This window comes from Lagenorhynchus albirostris, chromosome 3, assembly GCF_949774975.1.
Source record: "Lagenorhynchus albirostris chromosome 3, mLagAlb1.1, whole genome shotgun sequence".
Classification (NCBI taxonomy): domain Eukaryota; kingdom Metazoa; phylum Chordata; class Mammalia; order Artiodactyla; family Delphinidae; genus Lagenorhynchus; species Lagenorhynchus albirostris.
In genome coordinates, this window is record NC_083097.1 from 156,799,656 (window position 1) to 156,819,336 (window position 19,681).

Below are 19,681 nucleotides of genomic sequence, written 5' to 3' on the forward strand. Positions count from 1 at the left end.
CCCAGACGAGAGCTTGAAACCATGTCCCCTGCATTAGTGGGTGGATTCTTAACCACTGCACCAGCAAGGAAGTCCCTTGATTTATAGGATTTTATTATATTTTAAATTGCAAGTGCTTAGAAATACTGCTGTTTTGATTATTTAAACCTTTTATTTGGAAATATGTCATATGTACATAAAAGATGCAAGAATAAGAACAGTCTAAAGAATAATTCCATAACCCTCCCACCCCAAGATTTACCCGTTGTCAACACTGACATTGACATTCTTGAAGAATATAGTCCCCTCCCCCTTTTAATAGAACTTCCTCATTTGCAGTTTGTCTGGTGTTTGCTGATGATTAAATTCCAGGTTCTCAAACAGAAACACACAGTAGTGATATTGGTTCCATCTCAAGTCATCTCACCTGAAAGCAGACATCCACCTGCCCTCACTGATATTTTTTATTTGATGGTCAGGTACTGTCCAATTTCTGCCCTTTATATAGTTACTATTTTTCTTTTGCAACTGATTAGCCAGCTGTAAAAAGATAATTTCAGACTACACAAGAATACTGCTTATCATTTAAATTTCCTATTAGGTTTTACCACCCATTGCTGCTTCATGTCTCACCCAATTTTAATTGTGATGGTTGCAACGAATGATTTCTTTCCAACTGCACGTGTTGATGTTTGTATATTGATTTTCTGTCCATCACCTTTACTTATTTTTTAGTTCTACTAGTGTGGAAAACCTCATGGAATTTTCCAAATTAATAGTTACATTGTGGGGTATTTATCTGTTAAGATATTCCTCTTGACCACTGAAAGGTAAACTCTTAATCCAGTTTTGAGATCTTAATGAACAGAAATTTTTCTTCTGTCTTTCCAGCTTAGCTGTGTTTTTCTAATTATGTTTTATCCTGCATGTCAAGGTGTTTGTGGCAGAGAGGCAGTCTGCAATATCTCACTTCACTAAGATGCAAAAAAGCAAATATAGAGATCAGAGTTACTCAAAAGTGCTAGTCCTAGACTAGAAAAAGAATTTGCACCAGAATATAAATCACATACTGCTTCCCTTACTGAAAAAGTCTTATCATGAAAAAAGTCAGCTCATCTAAAAAGCATACTTAGTAATTCGATTGATTTACATTCTTGCAAAATCTCCTTACATCAACAGTCCATAGGCTATACTTTGACAAGCAGAGGTCTAGATGACTCATTTGAAAAAGAAAGTGGTATTTCCATCCTGAAAAATTCCATGTGGTTTAAGAGTTGCTCCATGTGTGGAGAAGCAATCGTTCAATATATATTAATGATTTAATGCTATGTGAAGTGTGGTAGATGAAATGCTCCTGGAATGTGATAAATCCAAGATAAGTTCTTATAACTGAAGGCAAAATGCATCTTCTACGTAATACTTCTATTTATGAATATAGGCTCCCTCTACTCTAAAACTTTCTTTTGCATGATTTCAACCTCCTGTCCTACCAGAGCTGAAATTTCAACCATCAGAGTTAGGATAAGACATTTTTTTTTCCTTATTCATTACAATTGAATCGTTTGGCAAAGAGACTTTTTTAATACATGAAGCAATTTAATTTATCTTTAGTAGTTTAGATAAATAAGTAAAAAGATTTCTAGGCACCCTCTCTTAAAATTAAGGAAAGGAAACAAATTAACTCAATAAATACAATAAAGTTTTTCTATTTTCCAAATTTTCAACCAGCTACAATACAATAAAATGAATTATTTTATTAGAAAATATAAATGTTCAAAGATTAAAAATAAATAAGTTGCCGCCACAAAATTGCAACATAATATACAGTTAACTCATTCTGTTCTGGTCAGTTAAGAGAAAGATGGCAGGAGGAATGATACAGTCAAAAGTAACCAAAAAGGGGGGGGGGGCAAGATATGAGGGAAAGGAGAGCTAGAGCAAAAAGAGAAAAAGAAAGAAAAAGTGCTTTATTGAATGAGTTAGTTACATGAGGTCACCAAGAGGAACACATCCTCTGACTGAGGCACTATGGTGAGACCTGTGTTGTTTGATGATTTTATTGCCCTGGTGTCTTCAACCCAGAGGTAAAGGAGATGCTCACATCCTCTAGGCAAAGGCACCATCAGCAAGCTTCCACTCTTCCTCACTGGACCAGAAGAATCACAGTGTGGTGGTCTTAACCCTGCTGGAGGAGTATTCACTACCACTTATCCACACCTAGATGGCAGGGGAGGCAAAGAACCTTGGCGTCTGGCAGCCCTGCTTCCACCACTACCGAGCAGGCTCAAAGACAATGGTCAACTCAGGCTTTTCTTCTTGAAGTGTTTCTAACGCACGTTTTGTATCGTAATTGAAATACATTCCACACAACCTGTAAAAGTAAATAGAGAAGCTTTGGATTGTACTCTTCAAATAAACACTTTCAGTTTTTGGCTTTAAAAATCTCATCTCCTCACTTAGCCTCACACGTCTAAGCTTTCCAATGCTGCACTTCATGCCTAATGTGGTTTCTGTGATATTCAATATTTTTAACCTTCGAGTTTGGAAATGTTTAAACATGTGCAAATATCGAGAGAATAGTATAATGAATCCCATTACCCATGTTTGACAGTTAACAGCTCATGGCCAATCTTGTTTCATCTATCACCCACCCACTCCTCACATCAGTGGATTATCTTAAACACAGCAGTTCATGCATCTATAAGTATTTCAATGTGTGAAACTAAATGCAGACATTTAAAACATAACTGCAATGCCATTAGCACATCCAAAAAAGTTAACAATAATTTCTAAATATCAATATATGTCCAATCAGTGTTTAAACTTCCTCAATTGTCTGATAAAACTTTTATATTATGTTCATTTAATCAGGAGCCATATAAAGTCCACACATTGGGAATTCCCTGGCAATCCAGTGGTTAAGACTTGGTGCTTTCACTGCCATGGCCCAGGTTCAATTGCTGGTGGGGGAACTAAGATCCTGAAAGTCGCACAACGCAGCCAAAAAGAAAAGGTCCACACATTGTAATTGCTTGGTATGCCTCTCAAGTCTTCTTTGATATCAGTTCTTCCTCCTTCTCTCTTTTTTAAATTTCCCTTGCAACTTAACTAAGAAATCATACCATTTGTCCTGAATCATTTCTAATAATCTTGATTTGGTTGTGTTATGGACTGTTTGTGTTCCTTCAAAATTCATATGTTAAAGCCCTAACCCTCAATGTGATGGTATTTGGATATGAGGTCTTTGGGAGGTAATGAGGGTTAGATGAGGTCATGGGGGTGGGTCCTCATGATGGGATTAGTGCCCTTATAATAAGAGATACCACAGCACACACTCTCTGTCTATCTCTGTCTCTGTCTCTGTCTCTGTCTCTGTCTCTCTCTCTCTCTCTCTCTCTCTCTCTCTCTCTCTGTGTGTGTGTGTGTGTGTGTGTGTACACAGGAGGACACAACAAGCCCAGAAGAGAGCTCTCATCAGAAACCAAATCAGCCAGCACCATGATCCTGGGTGTTCCAGCTGCCAGAACTGTGAGAAATAAATGTCTATGATTTGCTTAAGGCACCTAGTCTATGCTATTTTGTTATGGCAACCTGAGCTCACAAGACAGGTTGACTGCATCCATGGATTCCCCAGTCTATTTTGAGCCTGTCCCTTATCTCCAGAGTGTCCTTCAGGGCTAGGTCAATTAGCCCACATACAGCAATGTCCCCAGCTTCATCCTGACCAATAATTCCTTTTGTTCCTATTTCTCTTAGCTCTAGAAATGGCTTTTCTTGCAAGAAACATGCTCCACTCTGTCCACACAAGGATACAACGCTGATCTGAACTACTGTTTATTCAAACCTGTATTCCAATTGGTTCTCAGCCTTGAGGCCATGGACAAGGACACAAATTTCTGGGCTAACAGAATTTATAAACTAGGGGTAAGATATAGATAATAAATAAACAAGAAAATGATATAGCATGTATTATGATGGTCAACGCTATGGAGGAAAATAAGCAGAGAAGAAGAAAGGCATGCTGGGCTGTTATTTTCAGTAGGATGGGTACAGTCAGACTCACAGAGAAAACCCTGAGCAGAGAATTTAATGATGCACAGGAATAAGGCATGTGGATATCAAAGGGGGGAAGTTCCAGGCAGAGGGAACTGCAAGTGCATAGTTTCGGAGGTGACAGTGTTTTTCGAAATAGCAAGGAAACCAGTGAGCGTGGAGCAGAAGGAACTAGCGTTAGAAGATGACTTTGCAAAAACAGCAGGAGCCAGATCACATGGGGCCTTAGACACTGCCATGAGTTTGTGGCTCTTACTTTGTGATAGAAGCATGTTGGTCGGAGTGATATGCTCTGATGTTTTAGCTACACCCTCCATCTGCAATGGTAGATGCAGAGTAGCCTGACAGAATGCTACCAGGACAGTCCAGACAAGAGGTGACGATGGTTTGAACTAGGGTAGGAGCCATGAAGCTGGCAAAAGTGGTCAATGAGTGGGCATGCTGTGAAAGCAGAGTTAACAGGACATGCCAGTGGATTGGATATGTGCATAAGGAAAAAGATGTGTCAAAGATGACACCAGGATTGTTTTGACCTGAACAATTCAGATTGAGTTACCATTGACTGAGATAGGGAAGAAGCAGATTTTAGACAGAAGGGAACAGCACAGGTTTGGATTTGGACATGTGAAATTTGGGAGGCTTATTAGACATCCAAGTAGAAAGGTGAGACAAGCATTTGAACATGGAATTCATGGAGATATGAACTGGGGGGAGGGGAACAGCACATATATGATAAAACCAGAAGACTAGACTGTGATGTAAACAAGGGAGAAAGTGTAAAGGAGAAAACTTAACCCAGTGATTGAGTCCTGGGGATTCAGTATGTAAAGGTCAGAATGATGAAGGGATGCCAGAGGAGACTGAGCAGAAACAGCCAATGTAGTAGGAGAAAATCCAGAGGAAAGTGTGTTGACCCTAAAACCAAGTGAAAGAAATGTCTTTAGTGGAGACTGTGATCGTCAGAGCTGACAGAACTTATGAAACTAATTAGGAAGCTTTTACTAGCAAGGTAATGTGTACCTCAGTGGTATCATTGATGATGGAAAGGAGCCAACGGTCCCAACACCCTGAAGACAGGCCAAAGTTTATGGAATTTCTAATCTTGATGTTTCTGGAGCACTTTCTATTTAGAAATTCTCCGAAACAAGACCAACAACACCCCTACTATGCAAGGACCTTTGCAATAAGGATGACCCATGGACAGGTCTAGTTCTACAAAGTATGATACCTTGCACAGAAATACAATTCCCTTTGGCTATTTTTCATTGGGACTTGTGTTTCTTTCAGGAATATGGATGAAAGGTCTTTTCACACCCAGATGAACCTTGATTATTCTAAATGTCTGGATGAAATTGAATACATAGTTCATGACTCAATTATTGTATACATATATAAATCTGCAACTGGCCCAGGCCCAACCTCACCCAGAGTGCAAATGAAACCAACTTGGATTTTGCAAACTGGCCAACTTTTCCTTAGCAATAGGAGCCCTGCCACACAAATCTCTACAGAGCACACTTACTTCAGGCATTTCAGGAGGCAGCCCTGCTGTTTCAGCACTTCACAGAGTAGCATGACCCCCAGATCACCCAGGTCATTGTTGCCTAGGCTCAACTTTCGCAGGCTCTGGTTAGAAGTCAGAAGTGTGGAAAGACCCCAGCAGCAGTGTGACGTGAGGCTGCAGTTGTCTAATCTGCAAGAAAGAAGGTGATTTCAAGAAAATGTCCCCTTAAATTATCCTCTGCAGGTCTTCCAGATCTTAGCCTGCAATATTTCAAATGCAGGAAAGGCTCAGGATTAACAAGCTTGGAACTGTCTTATGTGCCAAGGGTTATCATACTCTCCTCTTCAGATGAGAATATTTTTTCCAGTCTACTGGATTTTGTAGTTCAAATGATTAACAGCAGTTTATGAAATGATTTTTCCCAAATTCTGTGTCTCCCCCCAGATTTTCCTAAAACACTAGTGCCATACCACCCCCACTCTTTTGTGGTAGAGGGATTTATGGTGAAAGGAACTTCAGTATTTACCTTTACACCATCTAAAAGTACAGGTCCTCCTAGTCCCATAATCCTGTAAGAAGCCAAGCCCTAGGAAGACTCTCAGCTATAGATGATCTCATCAACATTCCCCTCAACTATCCCCTTCCCTGTAGCCACCATGCATTCCCATTACTGTAATAAGCTCAGAGACTTACTCCAACACCTGAAGCTTGCAGTGGGCATGTAAGAGTCCCTTACAGAGTAGCTTGACCCCCACGTCTCCAAGAGCATTGCCCTGTAGGTAAAGGTGTGTGAGATTCTTGTTTGTGCTGAGCACCGAGCACAGAGCTACACAACCACCTGACGTAATGCCAGAATTCACCAACCTGTAGAAGGAACAGGGAGAAGAATCCTCAGTGCCCAGACTTCCTTGAACATTGCACAGCTGTCTCAACACAGGAACTTCATTTTATCTGAAAAGCTTCATGCTTCAAGTTAAAGGCCAGCATCTTGGATATAATCTGAGGAGAGCAAGACTCTCTATCTCTTGCCCCATAAGAGAGACAAATGATTTCTTAGCAGATGCTTTCCTGGGATCAGCAGGAGAGACAGAGCAAAAGCAATTCCCTCCACATTCCTCCTTCTTACACGTATTCCCTCTGACCATACATGTTCCTCACTACCACTTCTTCCAGAAAGACATCCCAGATTGTCTCTTACTAATAATTCTCATTATTATTATATTAACACTGCAGAGGCCTACCTTATTTGATTCTTATACCAACCAAGCAAGGTGGCAGTGCAGCTGTAACTATTGAATATTTTCTACAGATTAGAAAGCTGAAGCTCATCAAATCATGTGTTGCTTTTAAGGTCAAAGAGAGAGTATTTGGTAGAGAGGGGACCCAGACTTACACCTTCTAGAGCCATCCCCTGCTCTATTGGCCCTTCTGTCCATTGCACACTAACTTCTGCCTTTTAAATGGCCTCTCAGAGTACAAAGCCCTAGGTTTGCATTATTTGCAGTGGAACTAAGATTTTTGATGTACTACTCTTGGGTCAAGTTGAGAATATACTATCACCTAACAAGAGCATAAGGGCTCTGAAATGGAGAGCTGTGTCACTCCTGCCTAGAAGCTCAGAGAGTAATATACAGTATACAGAAAGTCACATGGGCTAGGCCTTCAACAAAGCTTTGATTTAAGAATATCTCATGTGGTCACATTTCCTTCTTAACAATGACATGTTTTTAAGTTCCAAGGTGCCTTAGAATCAGAAAAAATAGAAAGACAGAAAGAAGTGGTTCAGACAGCATAGCATGAACAGATGACCAAAAGGAAACAGAAATAATTATCCATCCACTAGTCTCCATCTTCCCAGTGAAGAATGAATCACAACAAAAAAGACTGAGTAAGCAAGACAAAGAGGGAAACGAAGCCCAAGAGGGATGAACAAAAACAACCGAGTGGGTTATAGTAAGTTCTTCTTTCTAGCTAAGGAGAATCTTATCAGAGGATCTTCAGTGAACATGCAGAAGGGATTTTCAGGATTTCTGGCTGTCATAGACTGAATGTTTGTAGTCCCCCCTCCTCCAAATTTCATATGTTGAAATCTTAACTCTCAATGTGACGGTATGATTGAGTTGGCCACAAAGTTCATTTGGGTTTTTCTGTAACATCTTATGGAAAAATCCGAAAGAACTTTTTGGCCAATCCAATGGAATGTGGGGGCTTTAAGACGTGATTAGATCTTGAGGGTAGAATCCTCATGATGGGATTAGTGCCCTTTTAAAAGAGACCCCAGTGAGCTGCCTCCCCACTATCACCATGTGAGAACACAGCAAGAGTGGCTGTGTGCAAGCCAAGAATAGAGTCCTCACCAGGAACCAGGTGATCTACAGGCACCTTGGTCTTGGATTTCTAGCCACCAGAACTGTGAGAAATAAATGTTTGTTGTTTGAGCCACCTAGTCCATGGTATTTTTGTTACTGCAGCCCAAATAGACTAAGACACTGGCAAAGATGAAGACCATTCCAGAAGACTAGAGATGGTCCTCAAAAAGGAAAAGAAAGAATATTTTGAAAGTTACAGAATAGTAAGATTTACTACTATTTCCAGAAAAGGGCTAAAAAGTATTAGGAACAGCTGTTTGAGGAGAAGTGAAGTGGCAGCAATTACAAGTAGATAGGGTGGTTTTGTTAAGAATAAGTCACATCGGGATTATCAAAATGTTGGTAACCACTGAGACTGAGTGATGGGTACATAGAGTACATAATGAAATGTTTAGAAAATCAAACAACCAAGCCCTACCAACCAAACCACTAGATTAGAAGAATGTAACCAACATCATATATCTTGGTTTCACCCAATCCATTCGACTCAGATCTACATTTACTGAACATAGATGTCTTTCCATGTACTATCTTGTTACTGATTTTTTTTTAATTTACTAATGATATGTCTTATGTCACAAAAATGTCTCACAAAGAAAATTGAGGAAGAAGATTTAACATTTATTGAGTATCTACTAACTGCTTGGCTGTGTGATGATGACTTTAAATAGGATTACTTCATTGAATTATTACAAAACAAAGATGCACGTGTTGTTTTTATATCTATTTCTAAATAGAAAAACTGAGGATCAGAGAAATCAGTTGAAGAATAAGAAGGAGTTTTCTAGATGGTCAGTAGGAATGGGAGAGTAAGGGTAACCCTCAGGCAAAAGGAAAATGGTATACAAGGGTGAAGAAGGGGGAAAGAGTGGGCCAGGTTCTTAGAACTAAAACTTCAGTATGACTCAAAAGAGTGAGAGGTGTGGTAGGCAAGAGGGAAGAAGCAGCAATCTAGGGCTGATCAGGGATAGCCTTGTGTGCCAAGCTAAGATATACCAAATTTACCCTGATTTCAAAGAAGAACGTTTGAAGGTTTTTTGAGCGAAAGCCCAGTATTATCAAATTTGCATTTCAGAAAATTCCCTCTGTTGTTATGTAAAAGAAAGATGAGAGGCAGAGGAAATTGAAAGTAAACACAAGATTAGAATTAGCCTCTGTTTACTTGTCAGCTCTCTGGAAAGTCCCACTATTCAACAAGGCAGAATAGAGAGGACAAGAAAAAGGAGAGGGGTGGGAAAAAAGTTACAAGAAATAAAGAATTTTGCAAATGCTTAGTGTGTGATGCTTGTGTAATATTGTGGAAGGGGCAGGGGCAATATGCAGCCAGAGAGAAAGACCTAAAGTTCAAGAAAAGAAATGTTGGCTATACCTAACAAAATATAAAATGCCTCAAAGTTTTGCCTCATTAATTCCACTTGTAGGTATCTGTCTGAAAACAAATACACACACATAAAGTTGTATATATAAATATGCTTGCTGCAGAGTTATTTGTAATAGTGAAAAAGTAGAAACTCATCCAAAGGTTCATTATTCAATGAGCAGCTAAATATATTACCATAATGTATAGTATAGAGCATTATGCCAAAATCTGTAGATCTGTATATACCAGCATGACAATGTGTCCACAATAAATGAAAAAAGTAAAGCATGGAAAAATGGTCTCATAATGATTCCAGTTTGGATAGACAGAGTGTTTGGGGTTGAATCATGTCCCCCAACATTTCATATATTGAAGTCTTATCCCCCAGTACTTCAGAATATGACCTTATTTAGAAGTAGGGTCATCGAAGATGTAATTAGTTAAAATGAGGTCATTAAGGTAAGCCCTAACCCAATATGACTGATATCCTTATAAAAGGGAGATATTTAAACTCAAAGATAGACACACACCAACGCAGTGAGAACACCATGTGCAGATGAAGGCTAAGACTGAGGTGATACATCTACAGGCCAAGGAATGTCAAAGATTGCCGGTAAACCACCAGAATCGGGAAGAGAAGTATGGAACATATTCTTCCTCACAGCTGTCAGAGGAACAAATCCTGCCGACACCTTGATCTTGGACTTTTAGCCTCCATTACTAAGACAAAATAAATTTTGTTTGGAACATTTTAACAATAGCAGAACATTCTTCTCAAGTGCACATGAAACATTTTCTAGGATAGATCATATGTTAAGCCACAAAACAAGTCTTAGCAAATTCAAGAAGATTGGAATTATACCAAGTATCTTCTCAGACCACAATGGTATGAAACTAGAAATCAATAACAGGAGGATAATTGAAAAACTCAAAAATACATGAAAATTAAACAATGCTCTTCTGAACAACCAATGGGTCAAAGAAAAATTATAGGGGCAATAAAATATCTTGAGTCAAAAACAAATTTAAAACAACATACTAAAACTTATAGGATGCAGGAAAATCATTTCTAATGGGAAAGTTTCTAGCCATAAATGCATACATCAAGAAAATTGAAAGATCTTAATTAAACAACTAACTCTACACCTCAAGGAACTAGAAAAAGAGGAATAAACAAAGCCCAAAGTTAACAAAAGGAAGGAAATAAAAGATTACAGCAGGGCTTCCCTGGTGGCGCAGTGGTTGAGAGTCCGCCTGCCGATGCAGGGGATATGGGTTCGTGCCCCAGTCTGGGAAGATCCCACATGCCATGGAGCAGCTGGGCCTGTGAGCCATGGCCGCTGAGCCCATGCATCTGGAGCCTGTGCTCCGCAACGGGAGAGGCCACAACAGTGAGAGGTCCACATACCACAAAAAAAAAAGAAAGATTACAGCAGAAATAAGTAAAATAAAAAGTAAAAAAATAATAGAAAAAAATAACAAACTAAGAGTTGGACCTTTGAAAAGATAAAATTTACAAACCTTTAGCTAGAAACCTCCCCTCCCAAAAAAAAGGAGAGAGAGAAAGAAAACACAAATCAATAAAATTATAACCCAAAGAGGAGACATTAAAACTGATATCACAAAAATACAAAAGATCATAAGAACTGCTATAAAAAACTATAACAAACTGGACAACCTAGAAGAAATGGAAAAATTCTTAGAAACATACAAGCTACCAAGACTGAATCAGGAAGAAAAAGAAAATCTAACCAGATTAATTACTAGTAAGGAGATTGAATCAGAAATAAAAAAAAAACTCTGAGCAAAAAAAAGGTCCAGGACCAGATGGCTTCACTACTGAATTTTATTAAACATTTAAAGAAGAATTAACACCAATTCTCCACAGACTTTTCCAAACCTCAAAAAGGAGGGAACACTCCCTAACTCATTTTATGAGGCCAGCATTACCTTGATATCAGATAAGACACTATAAGAAAAGAAAACCAGAGACCAATTTCCTTGATGAATATAGATGTAAAAATTCTCAACAAAATACTAGTAAACTGAATTCAGCAGCACGTTATAAGAATCATGCGGGGGTAGAGAAAAAAAAAAAAAAGAATCATGCGGGACTTCCCTGGTGGTCCAGTGGTTAAGAATCTGCCTGCCAATGCAGGGGACACGGGTTCAATCCCTGGTCCAGGAAGATCTCACATGCCGCGGGGCAACTAAGCCCGTGCACCACGACTACTGAGCCTGTGCTCTAGAGCCTGCGAGCTGCAACTACTGAGACCATGTGCCACAACTACTGAAGCCTGTGTGCCTAGAGCCTGTGCTCTGCAATAAGAGAAGCTACTACAATGAGAAGCCCACGCACTGCAATGAAGAGTAGCCCCTGCTCACTGCAACTAGAGAAAGCCCATGCGCAGCAATGAACACCCAGCACAGCCAAAAAAAAAAAAAAAAGAATCATGCAATATGATCAAGTGGAATTTATCTCTGGGATGTAAGGATAGTTCAACATATGCAAATCCATCAATGTGATACATCACATTAATAAAATGAAATAAAAAATCACATGACCACCTCAGTAGATGCAGAAAAAGCATTTGACAAAATTCAACATCTGTTCATGATAAAAACCCTTAACAAATTAGGTATAGAAGGAACATACCCCATCATAATAAAGGCCATATATTACAAGCCCACAATTAACATCATACTCAACAGTGAAATTTTGAAGGATTTTCTCTATAATCAGAAACATGACAAAAGTGCCCACCTTCCCCACTCCTATTCAACATAGTACTGAAATTCCTAGCAAGAGCAATCAGGCCAGAAAAAGAAATAAATGTATCAGAATTGGAAAGGAAGAAGTAAAATTGACTCTACAGATGACATGATTTTTATATAGAAAATCCTAAAGACTCAACCAAAAAACTGTTAGATCTAATCAATGAATTCAGTAAAGTTGCAGGATACAAAATCAACATACAAATGTCAGTAACATTTCATGTAGCGTTGGTGGTATAGTGGTGAGCATAGCTGCCTTCCAAAAGCCAGTAGCATTTCTATACACTAATAACATTATATAAAAAAGAAATAAAGAAAACTATCCCATTTACAGTAGCATCAAAAACAATAAAATACTTAGGAATAAACTTAAAGAAAGAGGTGAAAGATCTCTACACTGAAAACTATAAGACATGGGTGAAAGACATTTAAGAAGACACAAACAAACGGAAAGATATCCCTTGTTCATGTATTGGAAGAATTAATATCATCGAAATGTCCATACTACTTGAAGACATCTACCGATTCAATGCAATACTTATCAAGACTTCACTGGAATTTTTCACAGAAGTAGAAAAAACACTTCTAAAATTTATATGGGTGAAAATAAACAAATAAACATTTTCAAAATTATAAAAAAAAATTTTATATGGAACCATAAAAGACCCAGAATAGCCAAAGTAATCCTGAAAGAGAAGAACAAAGCTAGAGGCATCATACCTCCTAATTTCAAAGTATATTGTAAAGCTATGGTAATCAATACAGTATCATAGTTGCATAAAAACAGACAATAGACCAATGGAACAGGATCCAGAGACCAGAAATAATTCCATGAATATGCCGTCAACATATATTTGATGAGGAGCCAAGAATACTCAATGGAGAAGACAATCTCTTCCATAAATGGTGCTTGGGAAATTAGATATTCCCATGAAAAAGAATGAAACTAGACCCCTTTCATACATCACTCACAAAAATCAACTCGAATAGGATTAAAGACTTAAAGATAAGACCTGAAACCATAAAATTCCTGGAAGAAAATATAGAAAACAAAGCTCATTGACATGGGTCTTAGTAATGATATTTTTTAAATATGACTCCTAAAGTATTAGCTGCAAAATTAAAAATAAACAAATGGGACTACATAAAACTAAAGCTTCTGCATAGCAAAAGAAATAATCAACAAAATGAAAAGGCAACCTACAGAATGGGAGACAATATTTGCAAATCATGTATCTGATAACAGGTTAATATACAAAATGTAAAGAACTCATATAACTCAATATCAAAAAAGCAAATAATCCAATTTTAAAATGAGCAAAGGGCCTGAATAGATATTTTCCAAAGAAGATATTCGAATAGCCAACGGGTACATGAAAAGATGCTCAACAGGACTACTCACCATGGAAATGTAAATAAAAACCACAATGAGATACTACCTCATGTCTGTTAAAATGGCCGTCATCAAAAAGAAAAGTAATAACTATAGATAACACTGCTGTATGGTATATTTGAAAGTTGTTAAAACAGTAATTCTAAAACATTTTTTGTAACTATATGAAGTGATGGATATTAAGAGTGGTAATCATTTTGCAATACATGTATGTCAAGTCATTATGCTATACACCTTAAACTTATACAGTGCTGTACTTCAATTATATGCCAATAAAATTGAAAGAAAAAAAGTAAAAATAAATGTTGCTTAAGCCACTCCTTTTGTGGTACTTTATTACAGTAGCCCTAGAAAACCAATACACAGAGTGTATTAAGATGGATGGGTAGATGGACAGATAAATGGATGGATGATTGTTCGTGTATAACAAAATGTCTGGAAGTTTGCTCATCAGTCTGCTGTAAATGGTTCTCTCGGGAAGTGAGCTGAAAAGGAGCTTTCAATTCTTACTTCATGTATTTGTATTATTTAACATTTTCACATTAAGCATGTATTACTTTTGTAATTAAAAAACTCACAAGCAGGACTTCCAGTTTCCAGGCCAGCATGTAGAAAGCTTAGAAGTTGCCATTCCGTCCTAACAACAAGGTAAAAGCTGAACAAGCTGACGAATCAACAATACTTCTTAAATCCACGAGAAGTATGGCCACAGCACAATTTGCTGCCCCCAAAATTGGGGAGACACAGAGGAAAATACAAATACAAAGAATCATAACTTCCTGAAACCCATGAGCTTAAACCTCTGAGGGAATCAGTGCCCAGGGAGGAAAACCTGAATTGTAATTGACAAAAAAATAAAGGCTAGTTTTGGACAAGTCTGAACAATAAAAACACCAGAGGACCCCGTCATAAGGGGACCTGCATACTTTTGTGAGTTTTACCTTCAGGAGCTCAACCAAGTTCTCACATTAAATATCAGGGGAAAATCCCTCTGTGCTTCCAGTATGGGGAGGAGTAAAGGAACCATTTTAAAATACAAGCATATGTCAGAGATATTGTCAGTTCAGTTCCAGACTACTGTAATGAAACAAATATTGCAACCAAATTAGTCACACGAATTTTTTGGTTTCCCAGTGCATATAAAAGTTATGTTTACACTGTACTGTAGTCTATTAAGTGTGCAATAGCAATATGTCTAAAGAAAACAATATGCATACTTTAATTAAAAAATACTTTATTGCTAAAAAAATGCTAACCATCGTCTGAGCCTTCAGTGAATCATAATCTTTGCTAGTGGAAGGTCTTGACTCAGTGTTGATGTCTGCTGACTGATCAGAATGGTGGTTGCTGAGGTTTAGGGTGGCTGTGGCAATGTCTTGAAATAAGACAACAGTGAACAACAAGGTCCTACTGTAGAGCACAGGGAACTATATTCAACATTCTGTGATAAACCGTAATGGAAACGAACATGAAAAAGAACGTATACATATGTATAACTGAGTCACTCTGCTGTACAGTAGAAACTAACACAACATTGTAAATCAACTACACTTCAATAATTTTTTTTAAAGACAACCATGAAGTTTGCCATATTGATTGACTCTTCACTTGAACACTTAGAAGAATTGTAGAGTTATTAATTGGCCTAATTTCAATATTGTTGTGTCTCAGGGAATAGGGAGGCTCACTGAGAGGAAGAGAGATGACACAGGAACAGCCAATCTGTGGAGCAGTCAGAAGACACACAACATTTATCAGTTAAGTTCACTGACTTATATGGGTGTGGTCTGTGGTGCCCCTAAAACAGTTACAGTGGAACCATCAAAAATTGCTGATCATATGGATCACCATAACAAATATAATAATAATCAAAAAGTATGAAATACAGCGAGAATTACCAAAATGTGACACAGAGACACAAAGTGAAGAAATGCTATTGGAAAATGGTGCGAATAGACTTGCTCAACACAGGGTTGCCACAAACCTTCAATTTGTAAAAATTGCAATGTCTGTGAAGCACAATAAAACAAAGATCAATAAATTAACCTATGCCTATATACCAGAAAACTCTGTTCTTTTCAACAATACTTGTCTTCAAGAGAAAATAGTTGCCCAAAGCCTAACCTGCTGGGATAATATTAGTCTAACTGATCTTAGGGAAGGGAAATACTCAGCTTCAGCCTACTCTAGGCATCCTGTTCTGCTAAGAAGGGGGGGAAAAAACTGAGAAGCAGTTGAAAAGCACTGAGAATTAACAGTCCAGAGGTATAAATTCACTAAAAGACTGAAACCTAATCATAGGATTATAGAATGCTTCAACTCTTCCCACACTTCATTACCACATTAGTAAAGTTCTATTTAGAGTAGTTCCTGCTACACAGTACATAATGTCCAGGATTCAAGAAGAAGTTACAAAACAGTTTAAAAGGCAAAAAATAAAGGTTGAAGAACAGAGGAAACATCAGAACCAGAGTCAGATATGGCAGGAATGTGAAAGTATCAGACCAGGCATTTAAAATAATTATAACTAATACCCTAAGAGCTCTAATAGATTAAGTAAATAGCATGGAAGAACAGACAGACAAAGTAAGCAGAGAGAGGACCAGTCTCTCCCAACAGGAAACCTGTACAAGCCTCTTAGACAGCCTCCTCCACCAGAGGACAGACAGCAGAAGCAAGAAGAACTACAATCCTGCAGCCTGTGGAACAAAAACCATATTCACAGAAAGATAGACAAGATGAAAAGGCAGAAGGCTATGTACTAGATGAAGGAACAGGATAAAACCCAAGGAAAACAACTAAATGAAGTGGACACAGACCACCTTCCAGAAAAATAATTCAGAATAATGATAGTGAAGATGATCCAGGACCTCGGAAAAACAATGGGGGCAAAGATTGAGAAAATGCAAGAAATGTTTAACAGAGACCTAGAAGAATTAAGGAACAAACAAACAGAGATGAACAATACAATAACTGAAATGAATATTACACTAGAAGGAATCAATAGCAGAATAACTGAGGCAGAAGAATGGATAAGTGACCTGGAAGACAGAAGGGTGGAATTCACTGCTGCAGAACAGAATAAAGAAAAAAGAATAAAAAGAAATGAAGACAGCCTAAGAGACCTCTGGGACAACATTAAATGCAACAACATTTGCATTATAGGGGTCCCAGAAGGAGAAGAGAGAGAGAAAGGACCCGAGAACATATTTGGAGAGATTACAGTCGAAAACTTCCCTAACATGGGAAAGGAGATAGCCACCCAAGTCCAGGAAGGTCAGCGAGTCCCATACAGGATAAACCCAAGGAGAAACACACTGAGACACATACTAATCAAATTGGCAAAAATTAAAGGCAAAGAAAAATTATTGAAAGCAGCAAGGGAAAAATGACAAATAGCATACAAGGGAACTCCCATAAGGTTAACAGCTGATTTCTCAGCAGAAACTCTACAAGCCAGAAGGGAGTGGCATGATATACGTAAAGTGATGAAAGGCAAGAACCTACAACCAAGATTACTCTACCTGGCAAGGATCTCATTCAGATTCGATAGAGAAATTAAAAGCTTTACAGACAAGAAAAAGCTAAGAGGATCCAGCACCACCAAACCAGCTCTACAACAAATGCTAAAGGAACTTCTCTAAGTGGGAAACACAAGAGAAGAAAAGGACCTACAAAAACAAACCCAAAACAATTAAGAAAATGGTCATAGGAACATACATATCAATTACCTTAAATGTGAATGGATTAAATGCTCCAACCAAAAGATACAGGCTTGCTGAATGGATACAAAAACAAGACTTATACATATGCTGTCTAAAAGAGACCCACTTCAGACCTAACGACACATACAGACTGAAAGTGAGGGGATGGAAAAAGATATTCCATGCAAATTGAAATCAAAAGAAAGCTGGAGTAACTATACTCATATCAGGCAAAATAGACTTTAAAATAAAGAATGTTACAAGAGACAAGGAAGGACACTACATAATGATCAAGGGATCAATCCAAGAAGAAGATATAACAATTACAAATATATATGCACCCAACATAGGAGCACATCAATACATAAGGCAACTGCTAACAGCTATAAAAGAGGAAATCGACAGTAACACAATAAGAGTGGGGGACTTTAACACCTCACTTACACCAATGGACAGATCATCCAAAATGAAAATAAATAAGGAAACAGCTTTAAATGACACAATAGACCAGATAGATTTAATTGATATTTAGAGGACATTCCATCCAAAAACAACAGATTACACTTTCACCTCAAGTGCGCACGGAACATTCTCCAGGATAGAACACATCTTGGGTCACAAATCAAGCCTCAGTAAATTTAAGAAAACTGAAATCATATCAAGCATCTTTTCTGACCACAACACTATGAGATTAGAAATGAACTACAGGAAAAAAAAAACATAAAAAACACAAACACATGGAGGCTAAACAATACATTACTAAATAACCAAAAGATCACTGAAGAAATCAAAGAGGAAACAAAAAATACCTAGAGACAAATGACAATGAAAACATGATGATCCAAAACCTATGGGATGCAGCAAAAGCAGTTCTAAGAGACAAGTTTATAGCTATACAAGCGTACCTCAAGAAACAAGAAAAATGGCAAATAAACAATCTAACCTTACACCTAAAGGAACTAGAGAAAGAAGAACAAACAAAACCCAAAGTTAGCAGAAGGAAAGAAATCATAAAGATCAGAGCAGAAATAAATGAAATAGAAACAAAGAAGAAAATAGCAATGATCAATAAAACTAAAAGCTGGTTCTTTGAGGAGGTAAACAAAATTGATAAACCATTAGCAAGACTCATCAAGAAAAAGAGGGAGAGGACTCAAATCAATAAAATTAGAAATGAAAAAGGAGAAGTTACAACAGACACCACAGAAATACGAAGCATCCTAAGAGACTACTACAAGCAACTCTATGCCAATAAAATGGACAACCTGGGAAAAATGTACAAATTCTTAGAAAGGTATAACCTTTCAAGACTGAAACAGGAAGAAATAGAAAATATGAACAGACCAATCACAAGTAATGGAATTGAAACTGTGATTAAAAATCTTCCAACAAACAAAAGTCCAGGACCAGATGGCTTCACAGGTGAATTCTATGAAACATTTAGAGAAGAGCTAACACGCATCCTTCTCAAACTCTTCCAAAAATTTGCAGAGGAAGGAACACTCCCAAATTCATTCTCTGAGGCCACCATCACCCTGATACCAAAACCACACAAAGATACTACAAAAAAAGAAAATTACAAACCAATATCACTGATGAATATAGATGCAAAAATCCTTAACACAATACTAGCAAACAGAATCCAACAACACATGAAAAGGATCATACACCATGATCAAGTGGGATATATCCCAGGGATGCAAGGATTCTTCAGTATATGCAAATTAATCAATGTGCTACACCATATTAACAAATTGAAGAATAAAAACCATATGACCATCTCAATAGATACAGACAGAGCTTTGGACAAAATTCAACACTCATTTATGATAAAAACTCTCCAGAAAGTGGGCATAGAGGGAACCTACCTCAACATAATAAAGGCTATATATGACAAACCCACAGCAAACATCATTCTCAATGGTAGAAAACTGAAAGCATTTCCTCTAAGATCAGGAACAAGACAATGATGTCCAGTCTCACCACTATTATTCAACATAGTTTTGGAAGTCCTAGCCATGGCAGTCAGAGAAGAAAAAGAAATAAAAGGAATACAAATTGGAAAAGAAGAAGTAAAACTGTCACTGTTTGCAGATGACATGATACTATACATAGAGAATCCTAAAGATGCCACCAGAAAACTACTAGAGCTACTCAGTGACTTTAGTAAAGTTGCAGGATACAAAATTAATGCACAGAAATCTCTTGCATTCTTATACACTAATGATGAAAAATCTGAAAGAGAAATTAAGGAAACACTCCCATTTACCATTGTAACAAAAAGAATAAAATACCTAGGAATAAACCTACCTAGGGAGGCAAAAGACCTGTATGCAGAACACTATAAGACACTGATGAAAGAAATTAAAGATGACACCAACAGATGGAGAGATATACCATGTTCTTGGATTGGAAGAATCAACATTGTGAAAATGACTATACTACCCAAAGCAATCTACAGATTCAATGCAATCCCTATCAAATTACCAATGGCATTTTTTACAGAACTAGAACAAAAAATCTTAAAATTTGTATGGAGATGTA

The 19,681-nt window shown here is 37.6% G+C and overlaps 1 protein-coding gene across 4 annotated transcripts in view; it reads right to left on the reverse strand.

Moving 5' to 3' along the window:
• Positions 1–1,689: 1,689 nt before the first annotated feature.
• The window catches only part of NLRP3 (NLR family pyrin domain containing 3), a 54,481-nt gene continuing 36,489 nt past the window's right edge, over positions 1,690–19,681 (reverse strand). For all 4 annotated transcript variants that reach the window (XM_060146611.1, XM_060146609.1, XM_060146610.1 and 1 more), the window contains 3 exons: positions 6,230–6,400; positions 5,555–5,725; positions 1,690–2,350 (listed from right to left, as the gene is read on the reverse strand). In XM_060146611.1, the coding sequence (XP_060002594.1) occupies positions 2,251–2,350; positions 5,555–5,725; positions 6,230–6,400 (442 nt within the window). In that variant the 3' untranslated portion in view covers positions 1,690–2,250. The remainder of the gene's footprint in view (positions 2,351–5,554; positions 5,726–6,229; positions 6,401–19,681) is intronic.